Source organism: Lissotriton helveticus, chromosome 7, assembly GCF_964261635.1.
Source record: "Lissotriton helveticus chromosome 7, aLisHel1.1, whole genome shotgun sequence".
NCBI lineage: Eukaryota > Metazoa > Chordata > Amphibia > Caudata > Salamandridae > Lissotriton > Lissotriton helveticus.
In genome coordinates, this window is record NC_136068.1 from 113,963,841 (window position 1) to 113,986,536 (window position 22,696).

General features: G+C 49.4%; 1 protein-coding gene across 1 annotated transcript in view; it reads left to right on the forward strand.

Annotated features, from left to right (window-relative positions):
* STIP1 (stress induced phosphoprotein 1) overlaps positions 1–22,696 on the forward strand; it is a 199,906-nt gene that overhangs the window by 66,100 nt on the left and 111,110 nt on the right. Inside the window, exons 4-5 of the mRNA XM_078651644.1 lie at positions 20,514–20,655; positions 21,536–21,710. Of these exons, the coding sequence (XP_078507770.1) occupies positions 20,514–20,655; positions 21,536–21,710 (317 nt within the window). The remainder of the gene's footprint in view (positions 1–20,513; positions 20,656–21,535; positions 21,711–22,696) is intronic.

Genomic DNA, 22,696 nt, shown 5'->3' on the forward strand with positions numbered 1-22,696 from the left:
TGGTGGACCTTGAGGCTTTGCAGTGCTCGGCATTGAAGCGATCCTGGGAAGTTAGTCTAAATGGAAGCCAACAGCAGTCCCACCAGACGTGCAGTCTGTCGAAGAGAGGTGTAAGGCTTGGAAAGAGATTGCCTCCATTTATGGTGAATTTTCGCCATCTTCTGGGATGGAAGACTCTGGGTGGCTTTTGAAGAGTCTGACTAAGCCGAGGAATGTAGCCCACTGGGAGGGGGGTAAGGAGAAATGTTATCTTGTTTATCACAAATCCCAGGCTCTCCAGGAGGTTCACAGCCATTTGCAATTGTGTGGACAACATTTTAGGACATTGACTCATAAGCATGTCATCCAGGTAAATTATCCTCAATCCCTGCAGGTGCATGCGTTCCACTACTGTTTTGAGGACCTTCGTAAAGCACCACAGTGCCAAAAACAGCCCGAATGGGAGAGTGGTGAACTCAGAGGTTTGGCCCTGCCATAGAAACTGAAGGAAACGCTGTGGGCAGGAAGATCGGAGTATCCGGATATGCATCCTTCAAGTCCAGATGCACCATCCAATCGAATGGCTGGAGCTTATCTGTAACTGATGTATCCCTTCCATCGCAAAGTGGCGATACACCAGCCATTCATTCAACTTTCGAATGTTTAATACGGGGTGTCTCCCCCCATCACACTTTTTGCCCAGTAAATTGTTGCTTATAAAGCCTTTGGGATGATGCATAGTTATGCAGATAGCCCCTTTTTCGAGGAGGTCCTCTACCTCTTTGTCTAGAAGGTCGGTGTCTTATCACTGAAAAGGTTAATGGATGCGGTAGTGTCCCCTTGATCTGAAAGCTCTGTGCGGTCTGTAGAACCGATGCATTCGTCCTGGGGACTCCCGCCTGTGGACACTCTGCCAGCCTGACCCCTACTCTTTTTTTTTTTTTTTTTTTTTTTTTTTTTTACCCTTACAAACCTTATATCTTTATTTTATTTATTGCATTTTCGAAAAGAAAAGACAAAGAGAATAAAATCAACAAAGGCACGAAGTGCCAACATAGAGCCAAGCATAGTCCATAAAGTCCAGTGTGCATACATAAGCACAGCATTTCACATCCCAGCACCCATTGCGATATTAGTCGTAAAGAACACTTTAAAAGTAAAAGAATAAGTTTGGGCCTTCCTGTGGGAGCTCAAAGACGGAACACTGAGAAAGACAGTTACCTATGCCTTTTCATCAAATACAATTTTCATCTTTTCGTAAAGCTGTTGTTATAAACCCTTAACACAGATAGGGATATAAATGACAATCTCAAGAGGCAGCACATATATATATCCCACATAGGCCCTCAATCAACACTGTATTGTAGACCCAACCTCGATTCTATCTGTACCCTACGGCTCGTAATGTAAGGATAGTCGCGTCCAGTTCAGAAAGGGTTCCCATATATCCTTCGGGCGTGATGAGGATGGCATTTGTTCCCAGAATGTTAATTGAGCGTGTCCATATGTCACATCGTAGCCAGGCCTTGAAGTCAGGCACTTTTTTCCTGCCCCAGCGAACAGCAACCTGTCGACGGGCATAGAGCAACAGCAGAGCATGCAATTTGCGCCTGTTGGGTATCGTGTCACGTACATGCCCCAAAATCCCCAGTAGGGGAGTCGGTTGATCTACTCCATCAACTATCTTGTTCACTGCCTCAAAAATGTCACTCCAGAAGGCAAGCAGATGAGGACAGCTCTAAGCCACATGTAAGAAGGTAGCCTGATCTTGTACACACCTCCAACACCTAGCATCTTCCCATAACCTCATACGTGGTAAACCAACAGGTGTTCGGTAGTACCTATGTAGAAATTTGAATTGAATCAGTCTTAGACGGTAGTTCGGGGGGAGCTCTGTCAACTGATTGCAACAATAGGTCCACTGTTCCTCTGTTATCTGTGGGCACAATCCCTTATTCCACTCCTCCATTGATCTAGGTCTCAGCACAGGATAGTTTACCAGCATGGTCGTGTAAAGTCTTGTTATCAACTTTTTTGAGGCTTGGACTTAAGCACGTTTTCCAACAGGAGCATGACAGGAGGGGCTTCAGGGAATTGCTCATTCATTGCACAGCAAGTCGTGCGCAGCTGGTGATACAGAAATCGTGCAGCAAAGGGCACCTCCCCTCTCTCAGTGTCCAGCGGGGGAGGCCTAAATGTGCCTTCTGGGTAAAGGTCGGCGTACGTAGTCCGCTGCAGCACATCGGTCAGAGTTTTAGAAACACCTTTTTCCAAACATGGGATTCTTATCTAACAACATCGAGGGCGCATATAGTGTAGTCACTCCTGCACGTCTCTGCAATTCCTTCCACACCCAGCACAGCTTATCTGCCGTGTCAACATCTTCCCGTGGTCTATGAACAGTGCGATAAAGTGCCACTGCCAGGGGCGTCGGAGCCACCGCGTCTCTTTCTACTGCAACATGGGGCTGAAATGGTGTTTCGTGAACCCACAAATTAAGAAATTGCGCCTGTGCACATAGTGCATATATGCACATATCTGGAGCACCCAGTCCTCCCTGTCTCAATGGCAGAGTGAGGAGATCCCAAGACACCCTGGCTTGTTTTCCCGCCCATACCAACGAGAGCAGTTGTGAGCGTAGCAGCCCGAAAAAGTGCATAGTCAGCGGTATTGGCACGTTCACGAATAGATAAAGAAATTTGGGCAGTATCACCATTTTCGCCAATGCTACCCTGCCCGCCACCGATAAAGGCAGTCTAGACCAGAGAGCCACCCTCCTTTCTAACCACTCATAGGCCCTACCAAAATTCAATGTCCATATATCCTGGAGATTCCGGCTCGGCCAAACCCCTAAATACTTAACTTCGGTAGCCTCCCAGCGAAGGGGGAATTCAGAGCAGACCTCCCTCGTCCCATCAGTGAGGGGAAAAATCACCGATTTGGACCAGTTTATATTAATACCTGCAAAGCCTCCAAATCGTATGAACTCACTCAATAATGGGTCAAGATTCACCTCTGGGTCAAGGACATAAAGCATGACATCATCTGGGTAGAGAGATCACCAGGCTGCGCGAGCTAAAACCTATTCCCCTGGAAGTGTGGTGCTGTCGTATGCGTGCCACCAGTGGCTCCATAGCTATGGCGAACAATAAGGGCGACAGTGGGCATCCTTATCTTGTGCCCCATGATATACAAAAAGGATCCGACACCATGCCATTTACTCGCACACGCGCCCTAGGCGCCTCATAAAGCAGTTTTATCCTTTGAATTAATAAGGGGCTAAAGCCCATACGCTGCAAGACTAGGAACAAGTATGGCCACTCCAGAGAGTCAAATGCCTTAGTGGCATCCAGGAAAACTGCAGCGGCCCTTACGCTAGGGTGTAAATAGTGAATGACTGAGAACAGTGTACGCAAGTTGTGCGAGGTCGCCCTCTCTGGGATAAACCCTGATTGGTCAGGGAGTGCAATCATTGGCAACATTGGCTGGAGTCGGTTGGCTAACAGTTTTGCATAAATCTTAGCATCGACATTTATCAAAGAAAGCGGTCTGTAGGAGTCCAGCTCAGTTTCTACTTTGGCTTCAGTAACGTAACTATCATGGCCTCTCTCATTGATTGTGGTAGTATACCTGTCTCCAGCGCCTCCTCATAAACTGCTAACAGACGTGGAGCTAGTTCCCCAGCATATGCCTTATAAAAGGCAGTCGTCAGGCCATCCGGCCCCGTAGCCTTGTTTAGCGGCAAACTTTTAATCACTTGGGTCACATCCTCCTGTGTTATAGGAAGATCCATGTACAGTCGATGATTGTCATTAAACCATGCTAACACTATGGACTTGTGTGATACAGAGTTGGATAAAAGTCCTTGAATGCCAGCAGTACCTTCTCTTGTCCCCTCACCATGTCTCCCTCCCTATTTTGGACCTCATAAACGTACGTGCTTGCGACACAGGTCGGATCATAGATGCCAGTGTGCGACCTGGTCTATCTCCTTCCCCAAATCTGCGGGCCTCTGCATATTTCCCCAGGAATTTGACTTCTCTATTCGCTTCCTCATCAAACTCCAGCAGTTTAGTCTTTAAGATACCTGCTGTTTTCGGATCTCCACGTGAACACATTTCTTTATCTAACTCTGATTTCCTTTTCTAGTCCTGCTAACGTCCCTCTTATGGCCTTCAGCACCACGGCCTGCCGCGCTATACACTGACCCCTTATGACGACCTTAAAGGCCTCCCACAAGACCGCCACCGTCTGCACCGCTCCCTCATTTGTCTCGTAATATAGCTCAATGTCTTTACGGATTTCCTCCCTGAATGCCTCGTCCAGCAGTGCGTGTGAGGGCAAGTGCCAGGTAATGGCCCGGGAAGGGGTATTTGGCAACTCTATTCGTAGGATACAGGGCGCATGATCAGACAGTGAGCGGGCCATATGGGCCACCTCCACCGTCCAAGTCGCAACATTCCTAGAGATCAACCAGAAATCTAGTCTAGACCAAGCGTTATGCTGGGTAGATAAACATGTTCCCTCCCTTAAGTTTAGGTGTCGTTCTCTCCAAATGTCAAGTAGCTCTCCATCTGTCATTATATCCGTGAGAGCTATGCGCGCATGAGGATGCAGGACCCTAGCAGTTCCCTTCCTATGCGCTTCATCTGAGAGTACAGCATTGAAATCGCCACCCCATATGACAGTCGAGCATCCAATACCTCTAATCAGTGACCACACCTTCCGGAAAAAAGTCTGGGGAGTCCGTATTAGGGCCATATACTGCAGCAAGTGTTATCTCCCCCCTCCCAGTTTACCATTCAGTATGACAAATCTGCCTTCTGGGTCCATATGTGAGTTGTTACACTTCCATTCCAAACCCTTTTTAATTAGGATGGCTACACCCCTGTCATAGTTTGAGTATATTGTAGAATGTACCTCTCCCCAACGGCTACCTCCAAGTCTCTGTGATGGCGTTACGTTTAGGTGCGTTTCCTGTAGGAAACAGACATCCACAGCATGCCTTACTAAATATGCGTTGACCAGGCGTGCCTTTCGTCCATCATTCAATCCTCTCACGTTCCAGGTAAGAATGTTCAGTTGCTTATTCTGGGGTGGCATTACAGTATAATTGTAGCAAAAGTTCTCCCCAGCAAATCGCAACAAGTGACTAGCCTCACTACTCTGCCGTGCATGATGACTTGACTATGCGGCTCAAACAAACATTTCCCCCCCAGTTCCACCCTCCGCCCACACCAACCCCCCAATTAGGTTGTAGTGTAACCCTCCCATTCACAACTGGAAATGACAACAAAAGAGTCATAAGAAACCTTCCCTTGGGGGCGAGGGTAGACCGGCATACTCCCCCACTTTCGCAGGATGACCGGGGTTATATCCAGTGCATGCCACTTATAAAGAACAAAGCATATAAGCAATTTGGAAATAATTCAGCCAGTCCCTAGGGGAGATTATTAGACTGGCCACCCTAAACCAATCACAACTAGCTTTTGTAAACTCCAGACCAGGTAATGCACACAAACAAATATTCATCCAGTGCCTCTCCCAACAATTGGACCCACGTCTCAAGTAGGCGCCGTTTTGACACCAATTCAGTCATTGTCACTAAGCCTTCCAGACTGAGAAGCAGTGTCACCATTTTTCTTTTTAGTCCCCTTACCAGTAACATGCTTGGCGGTTGGTGCGCAGATTTTGCGTCCGTGAAAAAGTGGGTTGACCCATCGTGGGTTACTTTTTAGTTTTGCCGGGTATAGCAGCGAATAGGGTATTTTCGCCTGCAGGAGGTGGCGTTTAGCTCGAATGAATTCCTTTCTTGCCGCTTGTACCAGTGGAGTAAAGTCAGGATAGAAGGAAAGGGAGTTCCCGTGGTGTGTAATCTGGCCCTTTTCCCTCGACACCCGCAGAATGGTGTCCCTATCTTGATAATTAAGTAGTTTGACCAATATTGGACGGAGCGTGCCTCCCACCGGTGGCTTAGGGCCAAGGGTCCTGTATGCTCTTTCCACAGTGAATACCGCAGAAAGATGTGGGTCAAATATATCATGTAGCATGTCTGTCATATATGTTTCCATTTTGGACATGGCAGTTGTTTCCGGAATGCCCGTAACTCGCAGGTTACTTCTGCGAGAACGGGCTTCCAAATCATCATTTTTTTTCACGGATAATGTTCAGTAGCTTGTCTATGTTCCGGAGTTGCTCCTTGGCTTATGCTCGGAACTCATGGAACTCCACTTGTCGATCCTCCAGACCGTCAAGTCTCGTTTCGTGCACAGCCACTTGGGTTTTCACTGTGTCCAACTGTTTGGTCAGCGCATCCAGTTTTGAATCTATGCTCTTAAGACTGGAGCGCATTTCCAGCAACAGAGTTTTGACGTCGCCGTTTCCTGCCTCGGGTTGCATATCTTTTTCTACGCCTTTCTGTGTTCCTGCGCCTGTTTCCGCCTGGTTGAGCGTCTGGAATCAAATGTGATCTTCGGCTGCTTTAAATCTGGTTTGCCCATAATGCCCCAGAGTGGGACCTCCGTTGTCAATTCGCGTCATCAGGGAAAGGGGCAGTATAGTCCTGAGGCAAGTACAGTTCTAGCGCTTAGTGGCTCCCACTTAAGTCACTCCAACAATGTGATGTCCCTAAATATTTCAAAAAGGGACCAAAGGCTTACCTCCTCTTGGTCGCCCTGGTGCAGCAAGGCATCAGCTTACGTTACATTTCCAGGATTGCTGGCATTTGGCAGAGCAGCAACACCAACGCGGTGCGAGTTCAGAGCAAAAGAACCCAGCTACGTCGCAGCGCTCCAATCTCCTCCTGGAGCGACATCGCTAGCTCCAGGTCCTGCTGCGATTATCAATTTGGGAGGTCTTCCCTCTTCAATGTGGCCCCAGCCATAGGTGCACCAGTCTCTTTACCACAGTCAGCCCACCCACAGTGACTCAATCCGCAGCTGCAGCATCAACGGGGAGCCAGGGGGGCGCAGGGCACAAGTAGATTGTATTATTGCAGCATCTTTCACGTTTGCAAAGCGGGGGGGGGCAGCATATTTAGCGTCGCAGTATCGCTTCCCAGACCGGCAGCACCCCGCGGCCCCCCCCGGCTCCTCCGCTCGCAACTCCTTTCACCACTGACACCACTGGTCCCGGTCGGCCGCCACAATGTCGCCTCGTGCTCTCACCTGGATAGTCACTTTTCTGCCCCGGCGCCTCTCCCAGTGCACACAGCGCTTCACTCCGCCGCAACCGCTAGGAGTCAAGTTTGCCAGGTGTCGCCATCTTGTCCAATTTACAGCGTTTGTGCAGCGTGTCCGCCAAATTGTAAATCCGCCCCGATTCTAAGAATGCACGCCTCTTCCACCAGTGCTCACCTCTTTATTTCTGTAGCGTCCGGGGTGGCCGCCGGGTGGATCCAGCCTCATCACATCAGCATCTCGCGGCCTGCATCTAGCCGCCCCGCACCGGGCTCTATTTTCAAGGCAGCGCCGCGGCCCATATGGCCTCGCACCCAGCCACACCCTGGCTCCTCCTTCCGGCCGCCGAATCTCCGCTTTACAGTCTCGCGGGGCACCGTCGTCTGGCCAGGACACTCACGAATATTTCCCCCATCAGTTTTGGCTAATAGCACAGTAGCATCAGCTGTCTTATCAGGATAAATTTAAGGATAATTTCCCCGGTCGGCGGAGCACGCTTAGAAAGGAGGTGTTGGAGGCTTCTCCCCTGGAGCCGCCTCTGCTTGGAAGCGCTGGCCTCTGGTGTGGTGGAAGTTGGTGAAGCGGGCCAGGTCTTGGTATTGCCCATGCCTGGAGCCTTGTCACAGAGTAGTTGATTACAGAAGCTGCCTGCCGGCCTTGCAGCCCCTGCCACGGCAGGCCCTTTGGAAAACCCAGGGGTTAAAGATTCTTTTAACACCAACAGATCCTGTGCAAACGCATATGAGTAAGTAGACAAAATACAGTAAAATAGTTATTCAAGAAAGAACATCTGTTTTCATCTTTAAGTGTTGATTTTAATTGTGTGTTACTTCAAAGGCCAGCCACCACGTGTTTCGTCCATGGGGTGTAAAACCCTCGACTTCTTCAGGGCTGGAAGGAAACATGGAAAATAATGTATATCACAGATTTGTGTGCATGAAGTTAGAATTACTGCAAATACCACAGTTGGTATATACAGAGGTACGCAGCGACATAAGCGTAACAGATGAAGGGAAGCACCAAAAGTAAAGGTAGCAGATTAAAAATGATCCACTATGAAGTTCATTGTTTAGTTCTTGTTTGGGGACACCTAATTATGTGAACCATTAGGCATAATAACCTCATTGTGGCGTGAAGTAAGCGCGAGGTGTGGGTGAGTCATTGTTTGCGGTACAACCAGTATTGTCCATAGGGTATAACAGACCTAAGTGCAAGATCTGGGGTGAAAAGTAAAGAAGACAAATTCCTTTTGTGAACAGTGAGAAAACCAGTGCACATAGAGATTCACACCCCCTATTTCAAAGTGGGGTTTTAATAATGTGAGAGTCAACATTATAGGCACTGGAACTCTGCCATCTAGAATTTTAAGGGATTGTCTCCCCAAACTACACTAGGTAAATCCAAGCCTACCTGCACTAGAATAAAGCAAATCTTTGGACCAAGAAAGAGAAAAGGCACTATGGTAAGGCAGTGCCCAATGTAATCATAAGACATATTGACACACCAAGTGTCCCAAGTGATACTATATATAGGCTCTAGTGCATTATGCTCACCTTGCAACTGGTGATGCTTCCTATCCGTGGGTCCTAAAGAAAGTTTCCTCTCAGCGTTGAAAGGTTCTCTTTTGATTCTGTGCATCTGTATGGAGAGAACTACTATAAATATACAATTTTTAAAGTCTATATCTATTCTAAAAAAACATCAGTAGCAGTCAGTGCTAATTAAAATATACAAAACGGATAGCCAAATCCACATCTTACCTCAATGTAAGGCAATTGAATCCTAAAGACGTCTTATTCATGGCAATATGAGCCGCGTTTCAAATCTTTTAATGGAGTATCTGTACGCCCAATCAAGGCAAGACCAAATCAATTTGGCGCCAACCGCTGCGAATAAACAGCTGTAATCAAACCAGAAGTGTGAACATTAGACACAATTCATTGTTAACCTCACAATATCCTAGAAAAAAAGCAGAAGATCCTAGCTTCTTAAAAGGAGAAAGCCTCTCACTTACCTCAGACTAGTACGTCCTGACTATCTCTCTCTCGATTCCAGGACCGCGTTTTTACCGGAAATGTGGTGAGACACGACCCGGAAGTGAATTTATAAGGAGCCACACGTGAAAGAAGAACACTAGACCGCTCCCCTCACTAGGGAGTTTAGAGTTACTACGTGAATAGTAACGTGGCATGCAGCTAGTGTCATTATCGCACATGCTTAAAGTGTGGTAGTGTTTCAATAAAGTTGGATGATTGTTGAATTGCATGAAAAAGGGTATTGAAGCAGGGTATGCCTAACAGTAGAATTACGTTTTACAAAATATGCTCCCAAAACAATGTTAGGTTGAGATGCATGAGACAAAACCATGAAATTAATTAAAATAAAAACGGTTATTTGTGCCAAACATTCAAGGTTCTTTGTAAAGAATTGATCAGTTGATCGAGAGAACGAGGAGGGATGTAAATAATTTCAAGACTTCTAAAACAGTGTCACACTCAAATTAAACATTACATATGAGTGTAGTCTAGAACTTGGACACAATTGATTGGGCAGTTGCCACCATTGTGGTGCTTTGGTAGCACACCTTGATGCGCTCCACAGGATTTCAGAGTGATGTCCATAAGCAATTGTTGGATATGTCATTTGATGGCACAGTCTCTTCAGAAACCAGAAGGATTCGGCTTTCAAGTGCTTTAACAGAGCAAGGCCACAGCTTGCTCCCTCGTTCTCTTTACCTGTGCAGTAGTTTTTCCAGCAATATCCCCCCTTTTGAGGGTTTGGAAGATACTTGCAGCTGGGGTAATGCAGAACTTGCCTTAGCAACAGCAGACCTCACAAACATTTCAAGGCAAACATTTCAAGGTAGAGGTCGGGACCTGGCTGTCAGCGTCCAGGCTCCCAGGTGTGGCGAACTACCGAACTTCTCCCCTCCCCAAGTTGCTGCACCTCTTCTGCAAAATCAGTTTAACTTGCACTTCGCTGCGGACTCCCTCTCAGTTGGAAGCCGAATAAGCTATTACCTCTGTGGTTGGTAGAGCATACAAACCAAACCAGAGGAGATGATGGACGGAGTGCTGAAACTTTTCAGACACTCACCTCCCCCAGTCACAGATCTGGGTTTAATCCATCATCGTTCTTTGTGCACTTCGCCACCCCAGTTCAGACCCAGCCATATGTAAATCAGTCTTGACCCTGTGCCTAATGGGAACAGTCCAGACAGAACTGCCAAGCCAGGTCTTCCCTGGACTGGAAACAAGCATCCTGGGACTTGTTTTGGGGTAACACCCCTCATCAGCCCAGCTAGCTTGAATCCAGTGTCCAATTGAGCAAGGGACCCACGCCTGGGCATACCGAAGGACCACTGGTCTATTTTATGAAGGTAAGTTCACACTCTCTTTGAGAAGGGGGATCTAGAAAAGAGTGCAGGCATCATAAATCTGTACTGGCTACTTCTCCTTTTACTTCCTAATAGTAAAGAAGAACTAATGCCTTAGTCCCATTCTAGATCTTTACCCTCCAAACCTCTTTCTCAAGAAGAATAAGTTAAAAATGCTCAGCCTGGCCAAAGTTCTGGCTGCTCCTGATCCAGGAGACTGGATGATGGTGTTGGATTTGCAGGATGCCAATTTCCATGTCCCTTCCTGCAATTCAACAGAGGTTACCTGTGGTTTCAGGTACGCAACAAGCACTTTCAGTTTTCTGTACTTCCCTTCTGCCTTAGCAGTGCCCCTCTGGTGTTGTCACGAGATCCCTGTGGTTACTACCTATCCCTGAAGGTTGGTAATACAATTCTTCCCATACCTCAATGACTAGTTGCTGAAGATGGGCTCACCTCGAGCATTTTTTAACTGCCTCCAGACGATGGAGGACTTGTTGACATCACTGTGGTGTTCGAACTTCGCTCCTAAGTCACATCTGACTCTATCACAGAGGCTTCTTTTCGTTGGAGCCATCCTGTACACAGTGCTGTTCAGAGCCATCTCTCTGCCTCAATGAGTCAAAGATATTCAGGCTGGGGGGCGTGGCCAAGATGGCGGCGGAGTAGGACGTGACTCTAAGTCCCTCCGGCGCCGTTACCTGCTTAGCCTTGACTAGCTATCTTCCTCGGCCACCACGAGCGATCTGCGAGCACGAGCTGCCTTCCCGCCGCAGCGGGGACCCCTCTGGTGCCTTCTGCTCCGTTCCCAGTGCCCGGAGTGCGAAGATCGGACTTGCGGCCTGTCTGGCGACCTGCGGCCTGGTCGATCTCCAGCGAGCGGAAGGGCGGGCGCTGGCTCCCGGGCTGGGGCTGTTCCACGGGGGGCTCCCATCTGCCCAGTACGTGCTGCCCAGAACGAGCGGTCCCGGTGTCGCCTGTGCCCCAGCGCACCGGAGGACTCTTTGAGCCGTGCGGTCCGCACCCGGAGCGGCCTGTGAACAGAAAGCCGGCCGCGCCTGGGGAAGAGGCGGGGCGGTGACGGAAACTACCTGAGGCCGCGGCTTCCCGGCACGTGTGGTTCGCCCGGAGGAGGGGCTGGACTGCTGGAGCAGCCATCGCTGGGAGGAGTGGTGCAACGCAAGAGCCCTGCCCCGATCGGGGGCGCGAATCGGCCGGCGCGGACCGGACCCTGCCTGGGGCCTAGCACGACCGGCGGAGCAGAGGCGCCGTCCCGACGTGACCTCTGGGGATTTTAGAGGCCTGCTTCGCTCTGCGCTACCGCTGATCCGGGACTCCTGCTCTTTTGGGGTGATGCGGCGGGACCCTCTGGGGTACTCCGGTGCTCCTTGCCCTTGGGAGTGACCGGCGGCAACGCTAGACGCCTCCTGGACGCTGTGGGTGACTTGCGGAGCCTACCACGAGCGCTTATCAAGAGCGCGCCCCCCAGGGCCTCCTTGACTGGGTAAACCGGTGGCCCCCCTGCCTCTCTAGCCACCTGAGGCCTCAACGTTTACTTTGACTATCTGGACGCTGGGCCTGGTGGGCTGGGGCGGTGACCCGTACCGCGGCTGGTGCCTTCTTGGTAGCTTCTTGGATTGGGGGGGCCTGGTTGCTCCCTGGATCACCCTCCCTGGCTTCACATAAGCTGGCGGACGTGTTGGACCTACAGAGCGCTGGCTGGGACACCGGTGGTGGCGTGCTGAGGCCCCTTGCACCCTGCATGCACCCTGCACGCACTCTGGCGGGAGCTGCCTGAGCCCGAGGTGGCTGGTACCACACTGACGTGGGGGCCTGCAGAGCACGACGGACGACGCGACGCTTCGGAGCGGCTCCTAGCGATCTACTCCCACGACGGGGGATCGAATCGGCCGCCCCATCTGGTATAGTGGGATTATCGGAGACGCAATGTCCACCAAACCCCGTAAGGAGAAGCCGGGCAAGGATGCCCCACCGAGGGGGGCCCAGCAGACCGCTTCGCCTGGCCCCAGCACTTCACCCAAACTAAAAGACGATGAGGCACCCGCCACTAAAGCCTTCATGTTGGAACTTTTCTCTGCCATAAAGGAAGATATTTCGGAGCTTCGCTCCCAGTTTGCTTCGGACCTCCGTGAGGTGAGGAGAGATGTTGATGGCATTGGAGAGCGGGTGGCCACGCTGGAGGAACATGATTTGGGTATGGCTGAGGAGGTGCTCCAGCAGGATGTGATTCGTCTCACAGAGCAGAACTTGGACTACCAGGCCCACGCGGAGGACCTAGAAAACAGGTCCTGCCGCAACAACCTCCGCATCTGAGCCGTGCCCTGGGATGGGGAAACTGGAGATCTGCGGAGCTACGTGGAGGCCCTCTTTCTGCAGATCCTGGGCGAGGAAGACCTTCATGAGATTTGTATGGACAGGGTCCATAGAGTTGGTCTGCCGAGAGCCGGGGGGGGCTCCACCCCCTGATATCCTGCTATGCATCCACGACTTCCAGCTTAAAGAACGCATCCTTCGGAAAGCACGAGGGATCCCTTCCTTGCAATTTCGGGACCTTCATCCCCAGCTGTTCCAAGACTTGGCGGCCTCGACACTTCAGAAGAGGCGCAAGTTTAGGCCTGTCACAGCTTTCCTGCGCGACCAGAATGTGGCCTACTCCTGGGGTCATCCCTTTCGCCTTATCTTCAGATGGCAAAACGGATTAGTTCAGATCAGATCCCTTCAGGCTGCCAAGGACATCCTGTGCTTGGATGACGCTGCCCCCTCCCCGAGAGGGGGTAGCTCCCCGTCGAGGCTGAGACGGCGCTCCCCGTCGAGGCGGAGACGGCGCTCCCCGTCCTGGCAAAAAGTGGGGGCAGCAGTTGCCTCTGTGGCGACAGTGACATTGACGCAGTCGCAGGATAGCTCTGGAGCGGCCTAATCTCAGGGAGGAAGGTTGGTTGGCGCCGGGGGGACAACCCCTTTCAGGTACCGTGGGTACCTATGTACTTTCTGAGATGACACCCCGGGCCGGACTTCTGGGGGGACATTAACTGTTGCCACGACTCCCATCCCCTGGGGGTGCCTACAAACGTCCACCTACTGGGATTGTCCATCCCCCTATTTTTCGTTGTGGGCTTGTTTATATCCCTCTTCGTTGCTTCATTCTGTTTTGTTGGCTTTTTGGTGGGGCTCCTGGATCTTGGGGGGGTGGGGAGGGAACTTGGGTGGTCTATTGGGGGAGGGTGGGGGAGTTGAGGGTTGGGGGGGGGGGGGCAGTGGTGGTGACCGTGATGTGTGGGTCTGTACGTCTTCCGACATGTGGTTTGCTATGCTTCTGCCTTCTGGCCAGTCAGGGCTGGGCTCTGGGGCACTGTGTGTCTGCAATATCGACTTCGCTGTCTTGCTGGATGTGTGGTGTTGGGATCCCGGTGCGGTTGAGAGAGGGGCGGAGGGGCGGAGGGGTGGAGGGGTGGAGCCCACGGGTCCTTGAGGTTGGGACATGGAGAGGAGTGAGGCTTGGAGGGAGGGGAGGGGAGGGGAGGGCGGGCTGTTGGTCGCTAGGCGGTCTCCCAGAGCCTGCTCTCGGCAACACTACTTACTGTGGCGCACTAACATGACTTGAGCGTGTGCCATTCCGGATGGGGGTGGATTGGAGGATTCTTGAATGTCTACCAGTGGAGGGTCTCTAATTCGTAATGCCGCTCACCATTGGAACATGGAATGTAAAAGGTTTGAATTCCCCGCAGAAACGTCAGAAGGTGTGGAAGTATGTAATTGATCATCAGCTGGATGTGGTGGGTTTTCAGGAGACTCATTTGGCGCGCAAGGACGAGTCCCGTCTTAAACATAAGCAGTTTCCCCTTATTTATAGGTCGTCCGCTCTCACGAAGCATAGGGGAGTGGCCCTTCTCTTTCGCTCTGTCCTCCACTTCCAACCTATGGGTGTGCGTAGCGACAAGGAGGGCCGCTGGCTCATGGTTAAAGGCCTGCTGCTTGGTAAACTATGCACCTTTGTAGTTCTGTATGTTCCGAATGTGGGCCAAAATGGCTACATTCGGGACCTGCTACAGAAGGTGGAGGACTTTGTTGAGGGGGTCCTGTTTTTGATGGGAGACTTTAATTTGGTATGGCGTAAGGAGATGGATAGCTCTCATCCTCAGAGATCCGATGCTGGTCCGTTCTCCGCTGAGACGCAACAGCTGGTCGGTGACATGGGTTTGGTGGATGGGTGGCGTTCTCTCCATCCCCATTCTCGAGACTTTACATTCTTCTCCCATGTTCATCACTCCATATTCCCGCCTGGACCACCGGCCTCTCTTGTCCGGGACGAGTCCTCGTGTAAGGAATTGCGTAAGGCCATTCGGGAGTTTTTTGATCTCAACCCCGTGACCGATACGTCGGTGTTCAACACATGGGATGCTTTTAAGGCGTCGATGAGGGGCACCTGCTTGGCTCTCAATGCTAATCTTAACAGGCTGCGGCGGAAGGAACGGGAAGAGTTGGAAAGGGAGCTCTCCACTCTTGAGCAAGAGCATAAACTGAACCCTACCAGACTAACACTTTGACCACTGGTGGCGGTCCGGGGGAAGCTTAGAGCTCATTATAATAACAGAGCGGAATTTACCCTGCTGAAATTGCGGCGCCTCTCCTATTCCCAAGGGAACAAGGTGGGGAAGCATCTGGCTCGACAACTCCGGGACAAGAGAGAGAAGGATTACGTAGTGGGTATCCGGGATGCGATGGGGACTATGCAGCACCGAGACGAAGCCAAGGCTGATCTCTTCGGACGATTCTATGCTGCGCTTTATGCGGGAGATGCCCTTGACCCCGAGAAACAGCGAGACTACTTGGGCGGTCTTTCTCTGCCCCAGGTCTCCAAGGAGTGGAATGACTTACTCACTGCCCCATTCACTAGAGATGAAATTTTAGGAGCCATTAGAACTCTGAAGCCCCATAAGGCGCCCGGGCCAGATGGCTATACTGCTCTTTTTTACCAGACCTTTGCCGCCGAGGTGAGCGACTTTCTGGTGTGCCTTTTCAACGGCATGGCTGAGGCAGTGGAAACGTCGGTATCCATGGCTGAGGCCGTGATTTCGATTATCCCCAAATCGGGGAAGGATCCATCCAAATGCTCCTCATATAGGCCAATAGCCCTCCTCAATATAGATGCTAAATTGTATTCCTCCATCATTGCGAGTAGGCTCCAAGACCTAATGCCGGCACTCATTCATCCAGACCAATCTGGATTCATTAAGGGGCGCCAGACCCATGATAATACTAGGAGAGTGATACATCTGATAGAGAAGGCTAATAGGTTTAGAATTCCAGCAGTCCTGGTGGGCCGCGATGCAGAAAAAGCCTTCGACCGGGTGGACTGGGGCTTCTTGTTCCTCACCTTGTCAGCCTTTGGCTTCTCGGCTGCATTCCTCTCGATGATTAGGGCGAACTACAACAGCCCCCGATCTAGAGTAGCGGTTAATGGCCACCTATCTGTGTTTTTCTCGCACTCCCGAGGCACCAGACAGGGCTGCCCCCTCTCCCCCCTGCGTTTCGCTCTGAGCATTGAGCCATTAGCATTAGCGATATGGGAACACAGGGAGATTTGCGGACTCCCCTTCACAGGGGAACAGCACAAGATTACTCTATTCGCTGACGACATTCTCCTCTCTCTTATGGATCCTGCTCACTCTCTTCCTCGCGTCCGAGAAGCCTTGTTGCGCTTCGAGGAAGTGGCCGGCTTCAGGGTCAAATATGATAAATCCTAAGTTCTCAACCTCATGCTCTCCTCGGCGGAGGTGGACCGACTGTGCCCGCTCACGCCGCTGCCATGGACCTCCAACTTCATTCTGTACCTGGGGATCCATTTGACTCCCATGATAGGGAAATTGTACTCCGCAAATTTCCCCCCGTTATTGGCAACGATACAGGGCGACCTGAGGCGCTGGAGGCCGAAGTACATATCGTGGCTGGGTAGAATCCATGCACTCAGGATGGTTCCTCTCCCCAAGTTCCTATATCTCTTCCAGGCACTCCCTATTCCCCTAGAGCTAGACTTTTTCCGGCGTCTCAAAACACAGATGCTTCGGTTCATCTGGCAGGGGGGCAGGGCGCGGTTTTCCTTTACTACTCTCCGTCGACCGCGGAAGGAAGGGGGAGTGGGACTCCCCAACATGCACCTCTACTACAAAGCTGCGCAATTGCGGGTCTTGGTTGAGTGGTCTCAACAGACCTCGGAGAAACATTGGCTGCATATGGACAGGAACGTAGCTGGAAGAACGATATGGGACTTGGCTTGGAAACCCAAGGGAGATCGACCCAAGAACGCGTACATCAGTACTCCCACCAGCACTACCCTGAAGGTCTGGGACTCTGTGTCTGGGGATGAACGCTGGACGTCGTTCCCGTCTCCCTTTACGCCAATACACTTCAACCCGGCTTTTCCGCCGGCCCTACGAGAAGGCCCCTTTGATGTCTGGAGAGAGGGGGGCTGTCGTGCCCTCACGCACTTGTTTCATGGCCATGCCCCGCTTACTTTTGAAAATTGCATGCGGAACTACGGAGTCCCACTGTCCGAACGATTCCACCATGTACAGCTGCTCCATTGGGCTTTGTCTCCAGCGGTAGGAGATGCAGCCACGAGGCCTCCCGCTCCCTTCGAGGTCTTTCTATTGTGGACCTCTGCCATGAAGGGCGCCATTTTATTCATTTATAGTCTCCTGCTTCTTGGTTCATGTTATTGTGACATCCTACACCATGGCTGAGGCACACAGAGACCCAACGCACTGTATACGGCATATCTGTTTCGATCTATATGGCCTCAGAGCTACCCACCCCGACTCTGCTTTTGCTTCTGTGGTCCTTATATAGCCGTAGCCTGGGAATGTATTATTGCTTCTTTGGACTGCCCCTCCGGGCTAGGCCGCGATGCCTCTCTAGACTACGTGCCTTCCGGTTTGTTCTGCCTCTTTGCTTGCCCCCTGTGTGGGAAGTTGTGCGGGATTGTCGCATGTTTCTGTCTCCTTTACCAAAAAAGAAAAAAAAACAATAAGAAAATAAAAAGATATTCAGGCTACGATCTCAATATTTCCCCTGGGTCTCAATGAGAATGGCTCCTATTCTTCTTAGCCTCTTGGCTCCTGTATCCTACTAACGAACAGGCTCTGCAGTGGGAATCGAAGTCTTACCGGTCTTGGTACCAAGGGACCCTCTCAGATTCCAGCCAGGTGTTGGAGGAAGCTAGTAAATAGCTGCTTTTGTGGCTGTTGTACCACAATTCAGTTTGTGGTAGACCCCTTTCCATGTCCCATCCTGAAGTAAGGGTTGTGATGGATGTATCGTTGCTGGTTTGGGAAGGTCATGTGTGACAGCAGAGGACTCCTGTCATTGACAGACCTGCTTCCATATCAGTCTGTTGGATTTGAACCATTCACTTGGTACTTAAAGACTTTCACCCGACCATCAAGGAGAATGGGTGCAGGTCTTCACGGACAACACTACTGCCATGTCCTACTGCAACAGGTTGGGCAGAGCGAGGTCTTGGGCCCATTGCCAGGAGGTTCTGCGTACCTGAACCTGACTGGATCGTTCGTGAAATCTCCCTAGTCGAACCGTACAGGATTTTTAAATGCCAGGGTGGGCAAACTCTGCCAATGTTGCCTCGCAAATGGTGACCTCACTCAGTGGGGACACAGGGTGTCTTCCAGCAGTGAAGAGAATCTGCTACCTCCTAGAAAGCGCAGTGTCGAAACGTTGGCACGTTTGAGTTCCCAAGGCAGGTTTTATTTGCAGATGTCTTTCATCCAGATTAGATGTCGGTGCTCCTGTAAGCCTTACGCCTCTACCTCCTCTGACCAGATTTCTGAATATCAGGAATGACTGGGCCCAATTTATCGTAGTAGTTCTGGACTGGGCCAGGGAGTGTGGTATCCAGAACTTCTGACCTTGAGTCCATCATTTTGGCTGCCTCTTCAGGAGGTTTTTCTGTCTGTCTCCACAGCAGCAGGACAGGGTCCTGCACTTGAACCTGCACAACTTATACCTCCTTGAATGGAGATTGAGTGATGACAGTTTACAGCCTTTGATCTCCCTTCCGAACTAGTCTGTCATATTGACAACCAGGTGTCCCTCTACTGAGACATCCCTGCAGCATGCTTAGACAAGTTTGTTGCGTGGTGTTTTTCCCGACATATAAAATCCTTACAATGTCAGTTGTCTGATGTAGTACTCTAGGTTGTCACTTGGCCCAGTAAGCCCTTGCTGTGGCAACAGTTAAAGATTTATCAGTTTTATTAGGATTACCTGATCAGCCATCTGTTTAAATCACCTGTTGGGATGCATTGCTCAAAAGGGTTGACGTGTTCTGCCGAAACGTTTCTGATGCCCCAGTGGACCTCAATCTGGTTCACATTTCATATGGGCACCCTAGTCAACCAATGCACAGTTGCACTCTGTGGTAGCTCACATTGAACACCATGTTCCACATAGGAATCACATCAGCTTGGTGTGTGAGTGAGCTGCAAGCACTCTGTCCATCAACCATACACCACTACCTTCCCAGACAAGTAAGTGTGGAGGACCAAAGCAGCATTCCTTCGGAAAGTAGTCATACCTTTCCACATTGGGTAGTCTATTTCTCTTCTGGCTTTCTTTGCTCCTTCTCTGCCATCCAAAGAGGAGATGCTTCATCTTCTAGACACTAAGAGCTATGAATTTATACATTGATCGTACCAAGGGCTATTGGAATGGACGGTCAACCTTTTATGACCATCTCTGTGATGAGGAAAGGGAAAGCTGTGCAAAAATGTAAATGCCTACGGGCACATTATTCCAGAACAAAAGCTGCTACCACAGCACTGGCACATAGAGGGCCATTCTTTGACAATTTGCAGTCTGCAACGTGTGTGTCAGTTCACACATTCATGAAGCACTACGACATGGATAGCCATGTTCACTGGGAGTGGCTCCATACACATTATGTCTTGCAGGATTTCATGATCTGAGCCCTTCCACAGACCCGTCACCTGGGGAGGTACTGCAGTGGTATTTATTCAGAAGGTGAGGAATCTGCAGTTAATAGTATCCATCAGAAGAAAAAAGCATCTTACCTTTCTGGTGTGGACTCTATCTAATCCTAGATTCCTCACCGAGCCAAAGTCCTTCCTTTACTGTGGAACGGACTCTTCTGGTCCAGTAGATTTCAACTGAAGATCTGCTCACTGGCACAATCTGATTACTAAGGCTTCACGTCGAATGGCGCGGACAGTCACCTAAAAGAAACTGATTTCAGTGTGCAGAGGTAGCTTTAATGTCACAACGGGGGTGGTAGGTAAGCAGGACGGATCCGATGCAGATGTACACAACTATCGGTTCATGAGGTAATGACTGAGAACAATCTCCGGATCCAGTGTGGCGCCTTAAGGGTATTCACAAGGTGTGAGGACTGCAGTTGGAATATCCCCCAGAAAGAGCGTTACTGACGATAAGTATATTGTTGTTGTTCCTAACCAGGCAGAGATTTTGGTGTAGATACGCTGCTAAGCTTTTACTGTGGATGGCTAGAGTATCTGTTGCTAGATAATTTCCACTGTGTTGCAAGTTATCGATCTTGAGACTGCTTCGCTATAGTTTAATACCGAATTTCTTGTTGTGGCCGGGGCCCTTAATTACTTTTCCTCTACTAAATGGTCAACGTTATCTTCCTTTTACACCTATCCCCTATCCAGCGCACCACAAGCTGCCCATATGATCCATTAAAAAAAAAAGTTTGCACAGCTCCTAGTCTGCATTCAGACTGCTCCATGCACTTTGCCACTTTAGTGTGTGCCTCATTGTCTTAATTGTTTTAACGTAATTTGTATTGTATGCTGTTTTTATGCAAACCACATGCTCTTGTAAGAAAAGAGTTTATACTTTTTTTTGGTATAAGCTTGCTTTTGTGCAGTTACATCACAGCCTGTTTCCTTCTTTCTCCTTGTCAACAGAAAGAAAGTTTATGAACCCTTTTAATGCACCAAACCTTTATCAGAAACTGGAGAGTGATCCCAGAACGAGAGCACTGCTCAATGATCCTAGCTACAAGGAACTCATTGAGCAACTCAAGAACAAGCCTTCTGACCTTGGAACGTAAGTGAATATCCCTGTTAATATGGATGTTTTTAGTCTATTGGATAAAACGTGCAAATTTTAAGTAAGTGAATCATAACATGAAACCCTGTTCTTTGGGTTAACAATTTTGGGCCCTGTGGCTCCCATTTACCAGCATCTCCTTCTTTCTATAGTTTTTGGTTTGGCAAATTACTTCTGTGATAAGCCAAGTTGCGTACCCCATTGCACCTGTGTAATAAAACTGTATTTATTGTCCAATACCAATATTGTTGACAGACATCCAGTGTACTGAATTTGCCCCCATCTTGTAAATGAACAATTTGGTTCTTAGTGAGGCAGAAAAATATAGCCTTCACTATGCAATTTGATTGTGGTTACTGAAAAGAGCCTGGCTAGTCCTGTGCTCTTCTATGTGAAGTAGACAGACTTTTGCTTGAGTGACCTTTCCAAAGAAGCAAATGTAATGAAACACAAAACGTGTATTCAGCTGACCTCAAAGCATGTGTCCTGAAGGTTCAGTATGTGTGCTAATGATCAAGGCATTCTACCCGCCTATATTCATCTGCAAGAAGAAAGGCAGTCCTTCGCTTGTACATCATGGGACATGGTTTTCCTCTTTGCTATTGCTCATTTAAACCCTTTGCTTCAGGTAATGAGGGGCATGCTGGATTGCTTCTCGCCAGTGCCTGTAAGCATCCTTTCTAGATTCCTGTTTTGCACTGTTTGTCTAAGAAAACTAAGGGCAGTAATAAATCTGGGTTGGAAGTAGAATGAGTGGATGTGAATATTTCCTCAGCTTGAATGTGTTATCTAACAATGAATCAAAATGCCTCTGCCTTAACTGTTAACTTTTCACATAAACTGCATTGGGGATTCATGATATTAATATTTATTACAGGAAGTTGCAGGACCCTCGAGTCATGACTACACTTAGTGTGCTTCTTGGAGTAGACTTGGGAAATGTAGATGACGATGATGAAGAAACTGTAGCGTCACCTCCACCTCCACAGCCCAAAAAGAAAGAATCCAAACCAGAGCCAATGGAGGAGGACCTACCAGAGAACAAAAAACAGGTTTGTTAAGTGCAGTTAACTATGGTTTTACACTGTCCTTCTTCTTGATTTTGTAAAATGCCCATTGTGGTCGTGGGACTAAATTAAATGGCTATGTGAATTTAATTCAACCACTGGTTTCAGTTTACAGAAAGCTGCTTTTTGAGTTTAGCATCCCATGCTATGTGTTCAGGTGTCTTGGTGGTTTGATTTGTTTGAGTTTTTTATGTCTCGCCTAGCGACGCAACGCATGCGCTGCTTGCTATGCCGATATCTATTGTTGTTGTTTTAGCTGCCGAAGGGGTACAGGATATGTGCACGCGCCCGGACAGGTGATGTGCATGGTCCGCGGTGCACGGCACCACACACTCGCTGGATGCCAGCTTTGGCAAGGGAGGAGCAACAGCATCTCTGTTGCTTGTCTCGGTGCTGCTTGCTGCCAGTCTCTGTGTTGGACGTTTTAGAGTGGGCCGAGCGCACCTCACCGCCATTACCTACTGTTGATGGCTCCAGTCCTGTGAGTACGTAGACATCTTTGTGCACAGGATCACTGGCAGGGTCGCTCTGCTTCTTTTGCGCTGAATAGCAGTCATAAATGCAATAGGTGTAATTTTTAGGAACTTTGACCTATTGGTATTGTAAATAACAATGCCTTTTATTATTGCAGGTTTGTTTAAACACATATATAAAAGGCATTGTAATTTACAATGCCAATCGGTCAAAATCTTGCAAATGCAAGACCTATTGCATTGCAAATGCTTGTTACCTTTGGCTGGTGACAATATATTGAGTACCCATCTAGTATAATTGTTGGAAAATCTGAAACTTTTCTTAGGGAAGAGTTCACATATATTGTATCATTTTACTGCAAACTAAACACGAATGTTTACTTAAATCACAATTCCAAATTACTGCAGGTTTTAATTACCATCATTGGGTCCGCTTTAGTATTTTATGCTATGCTGGTTTAGCTATGATGGTGTTTATATTATGATCATCCTGTACTT